This window comes from Leptidea sinapis, chromosome 24, assembly GCF_905404315.1.
Source record: "Leptidea sinapis chromosome 24, ilLepSina1.1, whole genome shotgun sequence".
Taxonomy (NCBI): Eukaryota; Metazoa; Arthropoda; class Insecta; order Lepidoptera; family Pieridae; genus Leptidea; species Leptidea sinapis.
This window is the reverse complement of record NC_066288.1, coordinates 13,030,323-13,048,772: the sequence shown is the minus strand read 5'-3', so window position 1 is coordinate 13,048,772 and position 18,450 is coordinate 13,030,323. Positions and strand designations below refer to the sequence as shown.

The following is an 18,450-nucleotide window of genomic DNA, read 5'->3' as shown; positions in this document are numbered from 1 at the left end:
GGCGCCGTAAATAGGAAAATTTCTGGGCAAATGAGAATTAACATCTTATGTCTCAAGGTGACGATTTTTGGTTTTTTCAAGAATCCTGAGCGGCACTGCATTGTAATTGGCAGGGCGTATCAATTACCATTAGCTAAACGTCATGCTCGTATAGTCCTTTATAAATCACACAATAAAAAAACATTTTATACAGTATTCACAATATTGAAGTAACACGTATATTCGCGTTCATGTTGCCATTGGTGTTCAATAAATGGAGAGAATAAGATGCAAACTGCAAACTCATTGAAACCATAAAGGAATAAATACTGGTAAGGCTGCATTTAGTGCTCGACTGACGGTCAGTGGTGACGTCGGTTGAGCGTAGCACGTAGTGGTACGTGCTGACCATGTTGTGTTTAGTGCTACTATACTGCTAATGAAGAAAGGGGTTTAAAATAATTTCATCGATATCTTTGAATATTGAAAATAATTGATAGATTTCAAACGTTGTCTAAGGCTGCCATGCTGTGATTTCATAATTCAACAAATACAGTAATATGAACAAGAAAACTAACAGTAACGGATTAATAATAATAAAAAACTAGGTAAATATAGTAAACGAAAATTCACAAATTGGCGGCAGAAATTCTATATTTTAAGCACTTAGGTCAATTTAAATTATAATTACTATTTTTAGATCTCATTATTTAAAGACTACAATTAATATATTTTTCAATTTTAATTAAGTCAATTTCATCTAATGTGTCAACATTTAATTTATGGAATAAAAACATTTATTTATAAGCCATGTAAAAAGATCCTTCTTAAATCGTTGGACGAGTAATACGCGTAAGCTTGGAATTATTTAATAGTTTTATACACATGACTACATTATAAAATCTGTGTGCAATCTGGTGATTGCACACAGATTGACAGACTGGTGTCTGTCACTGTATCAAAGTCAAAGTTTTTATTCATGTTAGACTGGTGTTACATAAATATTATAAAGTACATGTTTGTCACATTTATGACGTGCAAATTTTACAAAATACATTTCCAAATCATTAGTTACAATAGTATCAATTTAACAAAATATTAGTAGCAGTATTATTTATTAATATTATATTATTTAAAAATAAAATAAAATAATGTCAAATGTTAGTTGAAAATATTCGTCTAAATGCATAGTTTCTCAACCTTATTTTGCTCACCGCCCACTTTGAGAATTTGTTTTTTCTAAAGTATTTTTTTTCCTTTTTAGACTATATTTTTAATCTACCCACGCCCCATCTGCGCAATCTCAATGCCCCCTAATTTTCTCTGGGTCTTCTTCTGCCCCCCCGAAAGTCTCAAACGCCCACGTTGAGAAGCTATGGTCTAATGAGGTATATTCTCTAGGAGCAGCATACTGACTGTGCGCGGCGCGTCGCTTGGCCGTCTTCTTGTTGGGCCCCAGCCCGGTGGCGCAGTGCGGCGGCGCGTCACACTGCACCAGGAACTCCCTGCGGCGCGCGGCGCCTCGCTCCTCCAGCACGCGGTACTGCGGCGAGCGCGCGCGGGCCGCGTGGCGGGCCACGGCCAGCTTGGATATCGGGTTGTCGAGCGCGCTCGCGCCGCTGCCCACCGCACTGCCCACGTTGAGAAGCTATGGTCTAATGAGGTATATTCTCTAGGAGCAGCATACTGACTGTGCGCGGCGCGTCGCTTGGCCGTCTTCTTGTTGGGCCCCAGCCCGGTGGCGCAGTGCGGCGGCGCGTCACACTGCACCAGGAACTCCCTGCGGCGCGCGGCGCCTCGCTCCTCCAGCACGCGGTACTGCGGCGAGCGCGCGCGGGCCGCGTGGCGGGCCACGGCCAGCTTGGATATCGGGTTGTCGAGCGCGCTCGCGCCGCTGCCCACCGCACTGCCCACGTTGAGAAGCTATGGTCTAATGAGGTATATTCTCTAGGAGCAGCATACTGACTGTGCGCGGCGCGTCGCTTGGCCGTCTTCTTGTTGGGCCCCAGCCCGGTGGCGCAGTGCGGCGGCGCGTCACACTGCACCAGGAACTCCCTGCGGCGCGCGGCGCCTCGCTCCTCCAGCACGCGGTACTGCGGCGAGCGCGCGCGGGCCGCGTGGCGGGCCACGGCCAGCTTGGATATCGGGTTGTCGAGCGCGCTCGCGCCGCTGCCCACCGCACTGCCCACGTTGAGAAGCTATGGTCTAATGAGGTATATTCTCTAGGAGCAGCATACTGACTGTGCGCGGCGCGTCGCTTGGCCGTCTTCTTGTTGGGCCCCAGCCCGGTGGCGCAGTGCGGCGGCGCGTCACACTGCACCAGGAACTCCCTGCGGCGCGCGGCGCCTCGCTCCTCCAGCACGCGGTACTGCGGCGAGCGCGCGCGGGCCGCGTGGCGGGCCACGGCCAGCTTGGATATCGGGTTGTCGAGCGCGCTCGCGCCGCTGCCCACCGCACTGCCCACGTTGAGAAGCTATGGTCTAATGAGGTATATTCTCTAGGAGCAGCATACTGACTGTGCGCGGCGCGTCGCTTGGCCGTCTTCTTGTTGGGCCCCAGCCCGGTGGCGCAGTGCGGCGGCGCGTCACACTGCACCAGGAACTCCCTGCGGCGCGCGGCGCCTCGCTCCTCCAGCACGCGGTACTGCGGCGAGCGCGCGCGGGCCGCGTGGCGGGCCACGGCCAGCTTGGATATCGGGTTGTCGAGCGCGCTCGCGCCGCTGCCCACCGCACTGCCCACGTTGAGAAGCTATGGTCTAATGAGGTATATTCTCTAGGAGCAGCATACTGACTGTGCGCGGCGCGTCGCTTGGCCGTCTTCTTGTTGGGCCCCAGCCCGGTGGCGCAGTGCGGCGGCGCGTCACACTGCACCAGGAACTCCCTGCGGCGCGCGGCGCCTCGCTCCTCCAGCACGCGGTACTGCGGCGAGCGCGCGCGGGCCGCGTGGCGGGCCACGGCCAGCTTGGATATCGGGTTGTCGAGCGCGCTCGCGCCGCTGCCCACCGCACTGCCCACGTTGAGAAGCTATGGTCTAATGAGGTATATTCTCTAGGAGCAGCATACTGACTGTGCGCGGCGCGTCGCTTGGCCGTCTTCTTGTTGGGCCCCAGCCCGGTGGCGCAGTGCGGCGGCGCGTCACACTGCACCAGGAACTCCCTGCGGCGCGCGGCGCCTCGCTCCTCCAGCACGCGGTACTGCGGCGAGCGCGCGCGGGCCGCGTGGCGGGCCACGGCCAGCTTGGATATCGGGTTGTCGAGCGCGCTCGCGCCGCTGCCCACCGCACTGCCCACGTTGAGAAGCTATGGTCTAATGAGGTATATTCTCTAGGAGCAGCATACTGACTGTGCGCGGCGCGTCGCTTGGCCGTCTTCTTGTTGGGCCCCAGCCCGGTGGCGCAGTGCGGCGGCGCGTCACACTGCACCAGGAACTCCCTGCGGCGCGCGGCGCCTCGCTCCTCCAGCACGCGGTACTGCGGCGAGCGCGCGCGGGCCGCGTGGCGGGCCACGGCCAGCTTGGATATCGGGTTGTCGAGCGCGCTCGCGCCGCTGCCCACCGCACTGCCCACGTTGAGAAGCTATGGTCTAATGAGGTATATTCTCTAGGAGCAGCATACTGACTGTGCGCGGCGCGTCGCTTGGCCGTCTTCTTGTTGGGCCCCAGCCCGGTGGCGCAGTGCGGCGGCGCGTCACACTGCACCAGGAACTCCCTGCGGCGCGCGGCGCCTCGCTCCTCCAGCACGCGGTACTGCGGCGAGCGCGCGCGGGCCGCGTGGCGGGCCACGGCCAGCTTGGATATCGGGTTGTCGAGCGCGCTCGCGCCGCTGCCCACCGCACTGCCCACGTTGAGAAGCTATGGTCTAATGAGGTATATTCTCTAGGAGCAGCATACTGACTGTGCGCGGCGCGTCGCTTGGCCGTCTTCTTGTTGGGCCCCAGCCCGGTGGCGCAGTGCGGCGGCGCGTCACACTGCACCAGGAACTCCCTGCGGCGCGCGGCGCCTCGCTCCTCCAGCACGCGGTACTGCGGCGAGCGCGCGCGGGCCGCGTGGCGGGCCACGGCCAGCTTGGATATCGGGTTGTCGAGCGCGCTCGCGCCGCTGCCCACCGCACTGCCCACGTTGAGAAGCTATGGTCTAATGAGGTATATTCTCTAGGAGCAGCATACTGACTGTGCGCGGCGCGTCGCTTGGCCGTCTTCTTGTTGGGCCCCAGCCCGGTGGCGCAGTGCGGCGGCGCGTCACACTGCACCAGGAACTCCCTGCGGCGCGCGGCGCCTCGCTCCTCCAGCACGCGGTACTGCGGCGAGCGCGCGCGGGCCGCGTGGCGGGCCACGGCCAGCTTGGATATCGGGTTGTCGAGCGCGCTCGCGCCGCTGCCCACCGCACTGCCCACGTTGAGAAGCTATGGTCTAATGAGGTATATTCTCTAGGAGCAGCATACTGACTGTGCGCGGCGCGTCGCTTGGCCGTCTTCTTGTTGGGCCCCAGCCCGGTGGCGCAGTGCGGCGGCGCGTCACACTGCACCAGGAACTCCCTGCGGCGCGCGGCGCCTCGCTCCTCCAGCACGCGGTACTGCGGCGAGCGCGCGCGGGCCGCGTGGCGGGCCACGGCCAGCTTGGATATCGGGTTGTCGAGCGCGCTCGCGCCGCTGCCCACCGCACTGCCCACGTTGAGAAGCTATGGTCTAATGAGGTATATTCTCTAGGAGCAGCATACTGACTGTGCGCGGCGCGTCGCTTGGCCGTCTTCTTGTTGGGCCCCAGCCCGGTGGCGCAGTGCGGCGGCGCGTCACACTGCACCAGGAACTCCCTGCGGCGCGCGGCGCCTCGCTCCTCCAGCACGCGGTACTGCGGCGAGCGCGCGCGGGCCGCGTGGCGGGCCACGGCCAGCTTGGATATCGGGTTGTCGAGCGCGCTCGCGCCGCTGCCCACCGCACTGCCCACGTTGAGAAGCTATGGTCTAATGAGGTATATTCTCTAGGAGCAGCATACTGACTGTGCGCGGCGCGTCGCTTGGCCGTCTTCTTGTTGGGCCCCAGCCCGGTGGCGCAGTGCGGCGGCGCGTCACACTGCACCAGGAACTCCCTGCGGCGCGCGGCGCCTCGCTCCTCCAGCACGCGGTACTGCGGCGAGCGCGCGCGGGCCGCGTGGCGGGCCACGGCCAGCTTGGATATCGGGTTGTCGAGCGCGCTCGCGCCGCTGCCCACCGCACTGCCCACGTTGAGAAGCTATGGTCTAATGAGGTATATTCTCTAGGAGCAGCATACTGACTGTGCGCGGCGCGTCGCTTGGCCGTCTTCTTGTTGGGCCCCAGCCCGGTGGCGCAGTGCGGCGGCGCGTCACACTGCACCAGGAACTCCCTGCGGCGCGCGGCGCCTCGCTCCTCCAGCACGCGGTACTGCGGCGAGCGCGCGCGGGCCGCGTGGCGGGCCACGGCCAGCTTGGATATCGGGTTGTCGAGCGCGCTCGCGCCGCTGCCCACCGCACTGCCCACGTTGAGAAGCTATGGTCTAATGAGGTATATTCTCTAGGAGCAGCATACTGACTGTGCGCGGCGCGTCGCTTGGCCGTCTTCTTGTTGGGCCCCAGCCCGGTGGCGCAGTGCGGCGGCGCGTCACACTGCACCAGGAACTCCCTGCGGCGCGCGGCGCCTCGCTCCTCCAGCACGCGGTACTGCGGCGAGCGCGCGCGGGCCGCGTGGCGGGCCACGGCCAGCTTGGATATCGGGTTGTCGAGCGCGCTCGCGCCGCTGCCCACCGCACTGCCCACGTTGAGAAGCTATGGTCTAATGAGGTATATTCTCTAGGAGCAGCATACTGACTGTGCGCGGCGCGTCGCTTGGCCGTCTTCTTGTTGGGCCCCAGCCCGGTGGCGCAGTGCGGCGGCGCGTCACACTGCACCAGGAACTCCCTGCGGCGCGCGGCGCCTCGCTCCTCCAGCACGCGGTACTGCGGCGAGCGCGCGCGGGCCGCGTGGCGGGCCACGGCCAGCTTGGATATCGGGTTGTCGAGCGCGCTCGCGCCGCTGCCCACCGCACTGCCCACGTTGAGAAGCTATGGTCTAATGAGGTATATTCTCTAGGAGCAGCATACTGACTGTGCGCGGCGCGTCGCTTGGCCGTCTTCTTGTTGGGCCCCAGCCCGGTGGCGCAGTGCGGCGGCGCGTCACACTGCACCAGGAACTCCCTGCGGCGCGCGGCGCCTCGCTCCTCCAGCACGCGGTACTGCGGCGAGCGCGCGCGGGCCGCGTGGCGGGCCACGGCCAGCTTGGATATCGGGTTGTCGAGCGCGCTCGCGCCGCTGCCCACCGCACTGCCCACGTTGAGAAGCTATGGTCTAATGAGGTATATTCTCTAGGAGCAGCATACTGACTGTGCGCGGCGCGTCGCTTGGCCGTCTTCTTGTTGGGCCCCAGCCCGGTGGCGCAGTGCGGCGGCGCGTCACACTGCACCAGGAACTCCCTGCGGCGCGCGGCGCCTCGCTCCTCCAGCACGCGGTACTGCGGCGAGCGCGCGCGGGCCGCGTGGCGGGCCACGGCCAGCTTGGATATCGGGTTGTCGAGCGCGCTCGCGCCGCTGCCCACCGCACTGCCCACGTTGAGAAGCTATGGTCTAATGAGGTATATTCTCTAGGAGCAGCATACTGACTGTGCGCGGCGCGTCGCTTGGCCGTCTTCTTGTTGGGCCCCAGCCCGGTGGCGCAGTGCGGCGGCGCGTCACACTGCACAAGGAACTCCCTGCGGCGCGCGGCGCCTCGCTCCTCCAGCACGCGGTACTGCGGCGAGCGCGCGCGGGCCGCGTGGCGGGCCACGGCCAGCTTGGATATCGGGTTGTCGAGCGCGCTCGCGCCGCTGCCCACCGCACTGCCGCTCTCAGCACTACCATCGAGGGCCGCACCTTCCTGTATCATCCAACTGTATCAACAATTTTACTTAAAAATTGCAATTTCTTTATTTTATAAACTATGCCTCTAAAGTTCATTGGGCGAAATTTGACCCAGCCAACTAATTTTTATATATAACTCGACATCAAACAGAGACTGTCTACTACCGTCCAAGCTCGCATTCTCACTTTCTTCGGGCATGTATCGCGACGTGGAAGCGACTCCATAGAACGTTTAATAGTACAGGGTAACGTCGAGGGCACTACACCACGAGGCAGGTCCCCGATGAGATGGACGGACCGAGTGAGACAAGCTGTCGACGGTACTCTGCATGAATGCACGAGAAGACAAGCAGTTCGACAGGCAGCAACACGGGCAGACTAATCTTTTCCTACAAAAACCAAATCGGTTTTAAAATGTTTAGTATTAACCCACATCCAATTTTATGTAGTTATTTATTTTCTAAACAATGGGAATAAAATGTAAAGATGAACAATTTAAATATGTACCTTAACAATGTAGGTATTTTAAATTATCTATATAATATAAATATCATCAGTTTCGCTCAATTAATTATCATTATACTTTGGTCGGTCAATAACCATCAACAATTTTTTAGGTATACATTAAACATATTCAGTCATCATCAGATGATTCTAAATCATTATCAATCAATTTGGCTCAAGAGAAAGGAGACCTCGGGGCCGACCCCGGAAAAGAAAACGAAACGCTACAGAGATGATTAGTTTTAGATTTTTAGATTAGGTCTTTGCAAGAAACTGAGAATAATGGAGAAAAGAAGGGGAGGCTTTTGCCAAACAGTGGGAGCCTTATGCTATGAATAAAAATAATAATTACTAACAAGACCCGATAAAACTGGCTTATACTTTATTTTAATAAACCTTAATACTTTAGTAATATTACAATTTTCTTTATTTATTTTTAGCCTGAATCCGACTATCGAATATATATATATATTCATGAACTAGAGACATTTATCTAAACATCCTATTCAATTTTTATTTTCTGTACGTCGTGGGTATAGATTTCATACTATGTTGCCCAGTGACCTTCTTAACAATAACTTCTATGCTTTAAGAAATTTATATCTTTAAAGCAATAAAACCATTGTTGACCACTTATCTTGTATTGTATACAAATATATACAGAGAGGTCATTATATCGCACAAAAAGAACGTCACTTTGAATACAGAATATAGATTCAATTACATTGCTACGTTAGTAAACAGTTTCCTTTAATATATTAAGCCAAAATAACCAACTAATCTCCTATGTATATAAGTGTTTAATAACAAAGATATTGGATAGTTCTTGTTTCATTTTAAAAAGTTATTGATGTCATTCAACTGATTAAGTAACAAACTGTCGATACCAGTTTTAATTTTTTTAATATCTGCTATAGTTACGGAATAAACAAAGGTGATCCCCATAACAAAAACTGTCAAAAAAACTTAAGTGGAAATGGACGGGTCATATGATCAGAGGCCCAAACAAGTGGTCACAGAAACTAACCCATTGGTACCCGAGAGATGCTAAAAGAAAGAGAGGCAGACAGATACTAAGGTGGGAAGATGACATAAACAAAGTTGCTGGACCAGTTTGGAGTAGAGAAGCGCGGGAGAGTGAGCACTGGAAGGTCCTAGAGGAGGCCTATGTAAATAGAGGAAATAAAAAAATAAACATGTTACTACATAACTAATATCTAGAAATAAAGACTATCTTTATCTTTATACTTACGGAATAACAGGTCACACACTTAATGATTACACCCAGTATAGTGAAAGAGGATAATTTAAGACAGATATTATCAAACTTATTTCTTTTACCGGCCCCTTTGAAAAACAATTATTTTTCAGCGCCCCCAAATTTTTATACACTCCTAGTACAAGTATTCCTAGTTTTATACCATCATACTAATTGGTGTCTGTGCACTCATACGTTTTAAATTCATATGATGATTCTTCAAAGTAGCCGCGTCACACAAAAACATGAATTCAATTAGTTTTTTTTTATGGATCCCTTAAATCACGGATGAGTGCACAAACATCCTTATTCGAAATTTTTAATGTAATGTATCTAAATGACATTACAAATCAATCATCGCTCTACGACACCACGCCAATGCCCCCCATTTCTTTTGGACCCCTTTAAAGGGGGGCGCCCTTTAGGTCTCTAACGCCAACAAGGGGGCGTTTTCGCCCACTTTGTGAGAGTGATTTCAGACCTTGATAAGATTCCTTGGCTTCTTCTTGACGGGCACGTGTCTCCTCTTGTCCTGCGCCGGCTTGCTGCGGAGGATGCTCGGAGGCCATCGTCGCTTCATCTCCTCCAGCATGCACTCGGCCGCACGTCGCTTCGATACTTTCTTCCCGTTGCCCTCACCCTCTGTCTCCATATCACCAACTTTGCACACCGTTATAAACACCTAAAACCAAGGCCGTAATTATTATCTTCCAATATCTTTCCTGATGTCCATTTGAGATTCCTGAAATCAATTTTAGAGTTTTATTTATAAAATAAATATCTGAACCGACAGATGCTGTTCTGTCATTAGAAAAAAAAATATGATGTAGGTATTTGGGAATAATATAGTCTAAAGCCATCGGAAATGTGTTATTTGATTAGTTAAAAATTATACAAAAACGTATCGTACCCTTCAACTACCGTTTGTTTGAAGTAGGCAAGACTGTGCGGAGGTAGGGTCGTATCGCACCAAGCAATTATATGGTGTATAAAAGTGTGAAATATCTAACTTGTTTAAAATGATAAGGAATCGTATTTGCGTAAACAGCTTTTCCATTACCGCTTTATAGTTGCAAATGTTTTAAAGTATTATGATGGATATAATATGTGAGAAATATAGCCATCACAGAGTTCGGACTTTTCTGTAGGGTAATATAAGATACACAATTCCACCATACATTATTTTGTAATATTATCTAAAAGGGTTTAGACAACGTTTTCGTTGAAAACTTCCAGACGACTTATTGTTTTCCGACACCTCCAACAAATATCGTTTTTGTACACAAAAACACATTAATTTATATACTAAAATCTTAATAAATTAGTTCGTTCGGTGTTGCATTTAATATAATTTTCCTAGGCATTGCATTAGACTTTCCTAGGCATTACATTAGACTTTAAGCTACAATGACCCCATTGCTCAAATAAAAAACTTATGTACCTAATCGACTAAGCTCTGCAGTATTTGCGATAAAAAAAGTTAGTCAGCTGACACATATTGAAATGGCTAGACTTGTATATTTCAGATGCTTTCATAGTGTCATGTCTTACGGAATTACATTGTGGGGTAGGGCTGCAGATATTGAAAACATATTTGTGCTGCAGAAAAGAGCAATTCGAGCAGTCTATAAAATGCGTTCAAGGGATTCATTGAGAGAAAAGTTTAGTGAAATAAATATTATGACAGTACACTGCCAGTACATATACGAGAACCTCCTATACGCCCATAAAAATATTAGCCAATTTAAAAAGAATAGTGATGTACACAGTGTCAATACTCGAAACAAACATAAACTCGCAATTCCATCTACTAGGCTCCGTAAAATTGCTAAATCTTTTAAAGTGGATTGTGTTATATTTTATAATAAACTCCCAAATGAAATTAAAATATTACCTATTAAAAAATTTAAATGTATCGTAAAAAATAAATTAACATCTAAGGCCTATTATAATGTGAAAGATTATTTGAATGATAAAGATAGTTGGAATTAATGTTCTAAATTTTATTAATGAATATTGTTATACTCATACTCATACAAATAATAAAGAATTAACTGTTTAAATAAACTTACTTGATTGAATTCATTGTTTGTGTAAGGGTGCTTTGTGAACATGATGGTCGTGATTACTGTCATAATTAGTAATTATTGCATCCAATGATTTATGAACAGGTCGACCTGGCACCACAAGGAGCACCCGTTCACGAGTTGACGCATGGGCCAGCCATCGTTCCCTTCGCACATATTTTTTGGAAGGAGACGACCCGGCACACGACGCCACCACAAGCAATGCCATTCAGTGAGCATGAATAATCATGTTATATTATATTATCACCTAAGCATGCTAAGTAAAAATAACAAAATTAATGCTCACAAAGCAAGCCCACAAATTATTCTATATAATGCAATTACAGTGGATTATATAATCAACCAAAAGAATATATTATATTCATGTGGTGGACCAGGAGTATCTATTTTCCATACTTTAATGATTTAGCAGGCTTTTTGAATGAGGCGATTCTTTATAACTTTTTTTGAATTTAATAAAATTATAAGTCTCATTTTAATTATAAAATTATAATTTCACTATCTACGGTGCCCTGCAGACCGAAGCACAATAATGCTTACACATTACTGCCTCACGATACAAAAAGGCGAGTGTATGTGTTGAGGTCCCCATAATCTAGTCGGCATCTTGTACAAAGAAGCCTGACGCAGGATTATATACAATGGCGATTAGCTTTCCGCTAAATTGACAAAGTCTATGGCTCATAATGGTCAGCACTGAAGAAGGAGACGTACCCTCATATGTGGCGGTCCTCGCTCCGACTTGACGGAAAAGATAACGTTGAGATTCCGTTTGAGAGCGAGCTCATGCACCAGCGAGACAGGAGATTTAACTTCAGAGTTCAACAAGTCAGCCTCGGTTTCTCCAGCAACTGTAAATTTGATTAAATTTTCCTATTAAATATACATAAAAGAGGGCAATGAAAAATGAACAGATTGTTTACTGTACTTTAATCTAATAAGTTCTTGTTGCTCCATTTTCAAAATTAATAAATTACAAAATAAAATAATAAATACAAAAGTCTCGCTTCAAAGCTATTTAACACTGTGATAATGAACTAGATAATCCTGTGTTACAGGCGAAAACCTGACATAGAAGCTAAATAATCACTAAAAAGAAAAACTTAAAAAAGTAAAAGGGTATAAATTATTCTACAGTTTTTGCATCAATGTAATGAATATTACAAATTGTATTAAATATGAAAAATATATATAAGCGTGAAAGAAAGATCTATTTTATCTTATTTAAATACCTATGTATTTTAGTTCGTTATAATTTGAATGCGTATTTAATCTTTTGTTGCCGATTTGTCTCCAATAAAGTAAATCTATATATATAATGAAAATGGTATTTGTTTAAGGCTCAATCACGCCTAAACAATTGATCGTATCGACATGAAACTACTACCATTTGATGCGAAGTTTATCCTAGATGGTTTATGGCTACTTATTTTTCGAATTCCAAGGTTCCTTCATTTTTTTATTACTGTTTTACTTATATGAACATTTTTCCCGCTAATAAGACGTATGAGCTACTATTACATAGGCTGCACTAAAAGTATCGGGAATGGTATATTTCCACTGTTCCTGTCATATTAAAATCTTTTAATTGAAAACTCCTTGGTTTTAAAAATAGAATACCATTTATTTATTTAAAAAAAGATTCTCGGTCTTGTCACAAGGTGTCAAACTTGTTTAGGCGTTGAGAAAATGGAATTGACTCGAAAAAATTCTAGAGCGATGATTTATTATGACTTTTGAAGTGGTTTAACACAAAAACAGTGGGTTGACCGGATGATTTCGTCATTTGGTGATGAAACCCCATCCAAAACCAGAATTTATCGCTGGTTTGCTGAATTTCAACGTGGACGTGTCAAGCTCAGTGATGATCATCGCCAAGGTCGCCCAAAAACTGCAGTCACCAAAGAAAACGTTGATGTTGTGCGTAAGCTGATTGAGGAAGATCGACATGTGACATACCGCGAAGTTCAGGCAACTTTAGACATTGGCATGAGTCAAATACAAATAATCTTGCATGAATAATTAGGTGTTAAAAAGTTGTTTTTCCGATGGACACCGCATATGCTCTGTGAAGGGTAAAAAGCGGCTCGCCTTACTCGGTCGGTGCGTCAGAACTCTCGAAAGGTTCCACGCAAGATCCTCAAATGCTGTATACAACATCGTATCAGGTGACGAATCCTGGATGTACGCGTACGAACCCGAATCAAAAAACGAGTCACGAGTTTGGGTGTTCTAAAATGAGTTAAAGCCAATAAAAATTGTTCGTTCACGGAGTGTTGCAAAAAAAATGGTGGTCACGTTTGTCTCCTTAACCGGCCATGTTGCGACTATTCCTCTTGAGGGACAAAGAACGGTTAATGCAGCATACCATTCTGATGCTAGCATTTGTTTGCCACAGGTCGTTTCTGAACTCCGTAAAGAGAACTGCAACCGCCGCATCATTTTCCATCACGACAATGCGAGTTCTCACACCGAGCACAGAACAAATGAGTTTTTAGAGCAAGAAAACATAGAATTATTAGACCATCCGCCGGACAGCCCCGACCTAAGCCCTAATGATTTCTATACTTTCCCTAAAATAAAGAATAAATTGCGTGGTCAGAGATTTCCATCACCCGAAGAAGCTGTGGACGCCTACAAAGCGGCCATAATGGAGATCCCAACTTCCGAATGGAATGGTTGCTTCAATGATTGGTTCCATCGTATAAAAAAATGTGTCAAATTTTCGCGGAGAATACTTCGAAAAGCAATATAAACATTTTTAAATAGTAATGTTGTGTCACTTCCTTGATTTCCGAAATTTTCAGTGCCGCCCTCGTATCTATATACATATAATGAAAATGGTCTTTGTTTGAGGCTCAATCATGCCTGAACGGCTGATCGTATCGACATGAAACTACCACCATTCGATGCGAAATTTATCCTAGATGGTTTATGGCTTATTTCTTTATTGTATTTGTGCATGAACGGCTAGTAAATAAATGAATAATGTTTGTCGTGTTACCGGGCGGGTCGGGTGACGGATGCTGCGGTCGCAGGTCGAGCAGCGCTCGTGCGGCCGCGTCGTGTCGCGCCGCCTGCGGGCTGCTTCCCTCGCCGAGCCACGCGCGACCTCCGACACACACGCGCACTCTGACGACACACGTGGTACAACCACACACATGATACGTCACAACTGGATTATGGCCACTGACCTCTACTATGTACCACGGGACTGGCAGCTGGCAATGTGCTTTTGTGCCTCTTTGATATTCGCCATTTTGGCCATGTGGGAGGCTCCTTTGCACAGGATGCCGGCTAGATTATGGGTACCACGACGGCGCCTATTTCTGTCGTGAAGCAGTAATGTGTAAGCATTACTGTGTTTCGGTCTGAAGTGCGCCGTAGCTAGTTAAATTACTGGGCAAATTAGACTTAACATCTTATGTCTAAGGTGTGTAGAGCCGTTCAGAATTTTTAGGTTTTTTATAGTGAGCTGGACGTATCAATTACCATCAGCTGAACGTTCTGCTCGTCTCGTCTCTTATTTTCATAAAAAAATAAAAAAAAATGTATCGAGAGTCTGCGGTATTAAAACTATTGAAGACAACCTCAGGAAACACCGATAAATGGTGGGCAACTATTTACAAAAAAAATGTGTACTTTATTACGTTAATTCTTGAAGTACAAATAAAACGGAAAACGAACGAAATTAATTCAAAATGGAAAAATACTTCAAAGTTTGTGAGTGTGTGTGTGTATGTTTGTTACTTCTTCAAGCAGAAACTATTGAATGGATTATAATGAAACTCTACAATAATATAGCTTACACATTCTAATGTGTAAGCTAAATTATGTAGAGGTTCTTCTTTATAAATTATAGCCTATGTGTTATCAGACTAACACATAGCTATAATTTACAAATATGTGTGTGATATATATACATAAATTCTATATACTACCCCAAAAGTTAAGACTTTTTCATGGTAGTTGGTTTTATAAAGTAGGTGGGAGAAAAAACAGTTGAACACTAAAAATAATTTATATGGCAACACAACCTTTGCCGGGTCAGCTAGTAATCTAATATCAGTCATTGTTTTATATAAGAGTTGCCAAATGGCTTAGAGACTTGAGACTAAGCTAGAGAACCTACGAGCATATATTATCTGTGAAATACCAGATGCGTCGTATGTTGTTTTTATTATGTACATTAATCCTTCTTCATATATATACTAGTTAGCTCCAATCACTGTCAAGGAATAAGTAGCTACAATGCCGTTTGAATGAAAAGCTATTTTATTCTTTGCATTATTTAAACACGATTAATATATTGGATGCAGCACCTTACAAACTAATTTGTTATGGCTGTACCATTGAAAAATATCTATTTGATCCGAGTTCAAATATCTTTATTCAAAATAGGATGTGACATCACTTATTAAAAGTCAACAACTACCAACCATTCCAAAACGAATGACTCAGACCTGAGAAGCTAACTGTTTCAGAATCTTTAACAGAAGATTTAGAAGCATGGGTGTAGATAATCATCATAACGACTATTCAAAAGCGCTTACTTTAGGCCTAATTTATCTATACATATAAATAAAATTGGAGTGTCTGTTTGTAATATTGAAGTTACCGTTTTTTACTACATGTATTTAAATATATATACGGTACATACACCAAAATATTTTTTTTTACAATTTTTGTAGACAGACATACAGGTCTGTCTATCTGTTTGTTCCGGCTAATCTCTGAAATGGCTGGACTGATTTTGACGGGACTTTTATTGGCAGGTAGTAGGTATTATGTAATAAGTAGTAACTTAGGCTACACTTATTTCATAAAATTCTTTTATTTAAAGAAAATAAAGTAATGTTGCATTGTCCAAGAAACGGTTTAACTCTAAAAATAATTTATACGGCAAAACAACGTTTGCCGGGTCAGGCAGTAGTATAATATACCTGTATATGAGCGGCGGTCCGGGGTCGATGAGGCTAGGCGGTGGCGGGTAGGGCATGCACGGGACACGGAACGGAGGAGCACGCGGCCTGACACGCCCCGGGATGGGAGCCACCGTGCAGTACACGGCCGGCTGGCACAGCTTCATGGCCAACGCGTTCAGCTCCACCGTGGGCATCACAGCACCTGGACACGGGATATATTACATCATTAGATAATTTATACATCTAGATAAGAGTCCCTTGCTGTTAGACAACCGATAAACAAGCCACGAATATAAGTTTAGTGTGCGTGACAAGCTACACCTTACAATCACAATTTGTATGACACTTTGTGTTAGTGTGCGTGCATTGCTCAAAATAGAGGTTAGTTCTAAACTCAATTCCTTTCGACGTTTTCACAGCTGTCATAGTCTATACTACCTAAGGATAAAACATACTACCAAAGTGTCAACCTCACATGTAATTAAATGAATCGATTATTAATTTATCGAATCAAAACTACAACACGCCCAATTAAAAAACATCAAAATAATTATGTAAATTGTCACACTGACAGACAAACAAACACATACACTGACAATGTAGGACACAGCTTGTACCTTTTTGTATATTCTCCAGTTCTGTATGAACAAGATGAACGATAAGTCCAGTTTAAAATTATGGTTACATTGGATATACACGTACAAAAAAGGTATTCTTTTACTGTGCAAGCTGTTAACCTCTGGAATTCTCTTGAGACTGTCATCAGAAAGTCTCAAACTCTCCAATCTTTCAAAACAGTGCTCGACAGTTATTATTTATCAATGTGACAATTTAATAATTATTTTCTATATATTATTTACTGCATGTTTAGTTTAAATTATATGTAAATCAATAGCACCACCTACTGTTATCTCATCAACTAAAACATTTTCAGTACAGGTATCCTGGAAGAAATCGCTTTTAAGCGACAAGGCCGCCTGTTGGTTTTTTTGTATTTCATTTTTATTGTACAGTTTCCTTAACACTATAACCATTGGGTTCAGAGCGCCAGAGACTCACGCATCGTTCATAAATCTAATTAACAAAAAAATTATAGTTGTAGAGACTGCCAATAGAAGTGAAAACTTAGAACTTTTAGTATCTGTGATAATGTTTAAAAACAATTACCTACTTAAATTATTAATTTCCATTTATTTTTAAAACTTATTTTCAATAATAAAGTAATCGGACAAAAACACTTATTTCAAAAATGCACAGTATATACACATTGAATGTTTCACTAAATCTATTCAATTTTACTTATAATATATACACAGCACTAATGTTGCACAATACGCCAGCTGTATAGCTACAGATATACTGCTATAAGGATTTCGGTGACAAGAATTCAAAAGATTTCACTCATCCAAAAAGTGTCTATTTACATTTTTTTTAAATTAGTTATTTATCGCGTACGCCAGTCATGAGTATGTTGGTGACGCGAAAGCATAATTTTCCCATACCAAAAAGTACGCAATAAATATATATATGTATATATATATATATTAAATAAGTTTTTCTTCTATTTTTTTTTATGAAAATAAGGGACAAGACGAGCAGGACGTTCAGCTGATGGTAATTGAACCGCCCCGCCCGTTACAATGCAGTGCCGTTCAGGATTCTTGAAACCCCCAAAAATTCTGAGCGGCACTACAACTGCGGTCGTCACCTTGAGACAAGATGTTAAGTCTCATTTGCCCAGTAAGTTCACTAGCTACGGCGCCCTTCAGACCGAAACAGAGTAGAGTCAGAGTTACTGCTTCACGACAGAAATAGGCGCCGTTGTAGTAGCCACAATCTAGCCGGCATCCTCCCACTTGCGTACCGTTGTGTCGCGAGTGGTGCGAGTGCGCGGACGTCGCGGGCGGTGCGCGGGGCGGCGGGGGCGGGTAGCGCGTGCTGGTGAGCGCCGCGCTTGCGGCCGCGTGCTGCGCGCGCTTGATGGACGACCCCTGCGACGACGGCCACAATCTTATATACTATAATATAAATAGGTCCTACACAATCATTAAGAGAAAAATTTGAAGCAATAAACATTTTGACTGTTGCTTCTCAATACATTTTTGATAATGTTCTGTATGTTCATAAGCACATTGAGGAATTTTCCAGAAACTGTGACATTCATAATGTTAACACGAGGAACAAACATAAACTTGTTATGCCTCCTACTCGGTTGGGTCGAGTTAGTAAGTCTTTTGTTGGGCGATGTATATGCTTCTTGAAATATGATCCCAGAAAATGCACAAAACTTAAATTTAAAAGAATTATTAAAAAAACATTTGTATGGGAAAGGTTACTATAGCATACACGATTTTCTTAATGACACCACGGACTGGGAATAACGCGAACACCCTCAGGCTCTTTAATTATAAATATTTATTGTGTGATATCACATTGTAATCCATATTTAATATTTAAAAAAAAAGCCCGCTGAGTTTCTTCTCAGGTCTAAGGCAGTCTCTTTTGAATGGATGGTAGTTTTTGACGTTCAATAAGTGATTTTAAATCCTAATTTGAATTTGAATGCTAATGTTCGTACGTATGTCCACGGTTTCTCTATCATTCGCAACTTCGATCAAATTCCCGTTGGGATGGCCAATACCCCTCGGTTCTCTGGTGTGCATAAGGGAGTTTGGTCGGGATGGGTGGAAGTGGGTGGTTGTGGGTGACAAAAATATGAAATTATATACATCTCTCCTTCTTTAACTAATGTAAGCTTCTTTAAAATTCTGAAAATCTCGAGAATGATCTAAATTAGTTCCAGAATTTGTGCAACTGAC

General features: G+C 46.0%; 1 protein-coding gene across 43 annotated transcripts in view; it reads right to left on the bottom strand.

Annotated features, from left to right (window-relative positions):
* The window catches only part of LOC126971834 (double-stranded RNA-binding protein Staufen homolog 2), a 50,861-nt gene that overhangs the window by 11,180 nt on the left and 21,231 nt on the right, over window positions 1–18,450 (bottom strand). For 5 of the 43 annotated variants that reach the window (XM_050818280.1, XM_050818325.1, XM_050818301.1 and 2 more), the window contains 7 exons: window positions 17,496–17,622; window positions 15,650–15,833; window positions 13,711–13,838; window positions 11,421–11,557; window positions 9,101–9,301; window positions 6,839–6,873; window positions 6,346–6,569 (listed from right to left, as the gene is read on the bottom strand). In XM_050818280.1, the coding sequence (XP_050674237.1) occupies window positions 6,346–6,569; window positions 6,839–6,873; window positions 9,101–9,301; window positions 11,421–11,557; window positions 13,711–13,838; window positions 15,650–15,833; window positions 17,496–17,622 (1,036 nt within the window). Of the gene's footprint in view, window positions 1–1,395; window positions 1,620–1,670; window positions 1,895–1,945; window positions 2,170–2,220; window positions 2,445–2,495; window positions 2,720–2,770; window positions 2,995–3,045; window positions 3,270–3,320; window positions 3,545–3,595; window positions 3,820–3,870; window positions 4,095–4,145; window positions 4,370–4,420; window positions 4,645–4,695; window positions 4,920–4,970; window positions 5,195–5,245; window positions 5,470–5,520; window positions 5,745–5,795; window positions 6,020–6,070; window positions 6,295–6,345; window positions 6,570–6,620; window positions 6,874–9,100; window positions 9,302–11,420; window positions 11,558–13,710; window positions 13,839–15,649; window positions 15,834–17,495; window positions 17,623–18,450 lie in introns of all 43 variants that reach the window. The other 38 variants (XM_050818281.1, XM_050818302.1, XM_050818282.1 and 35 more) reach the window with 19 other exon arrangements.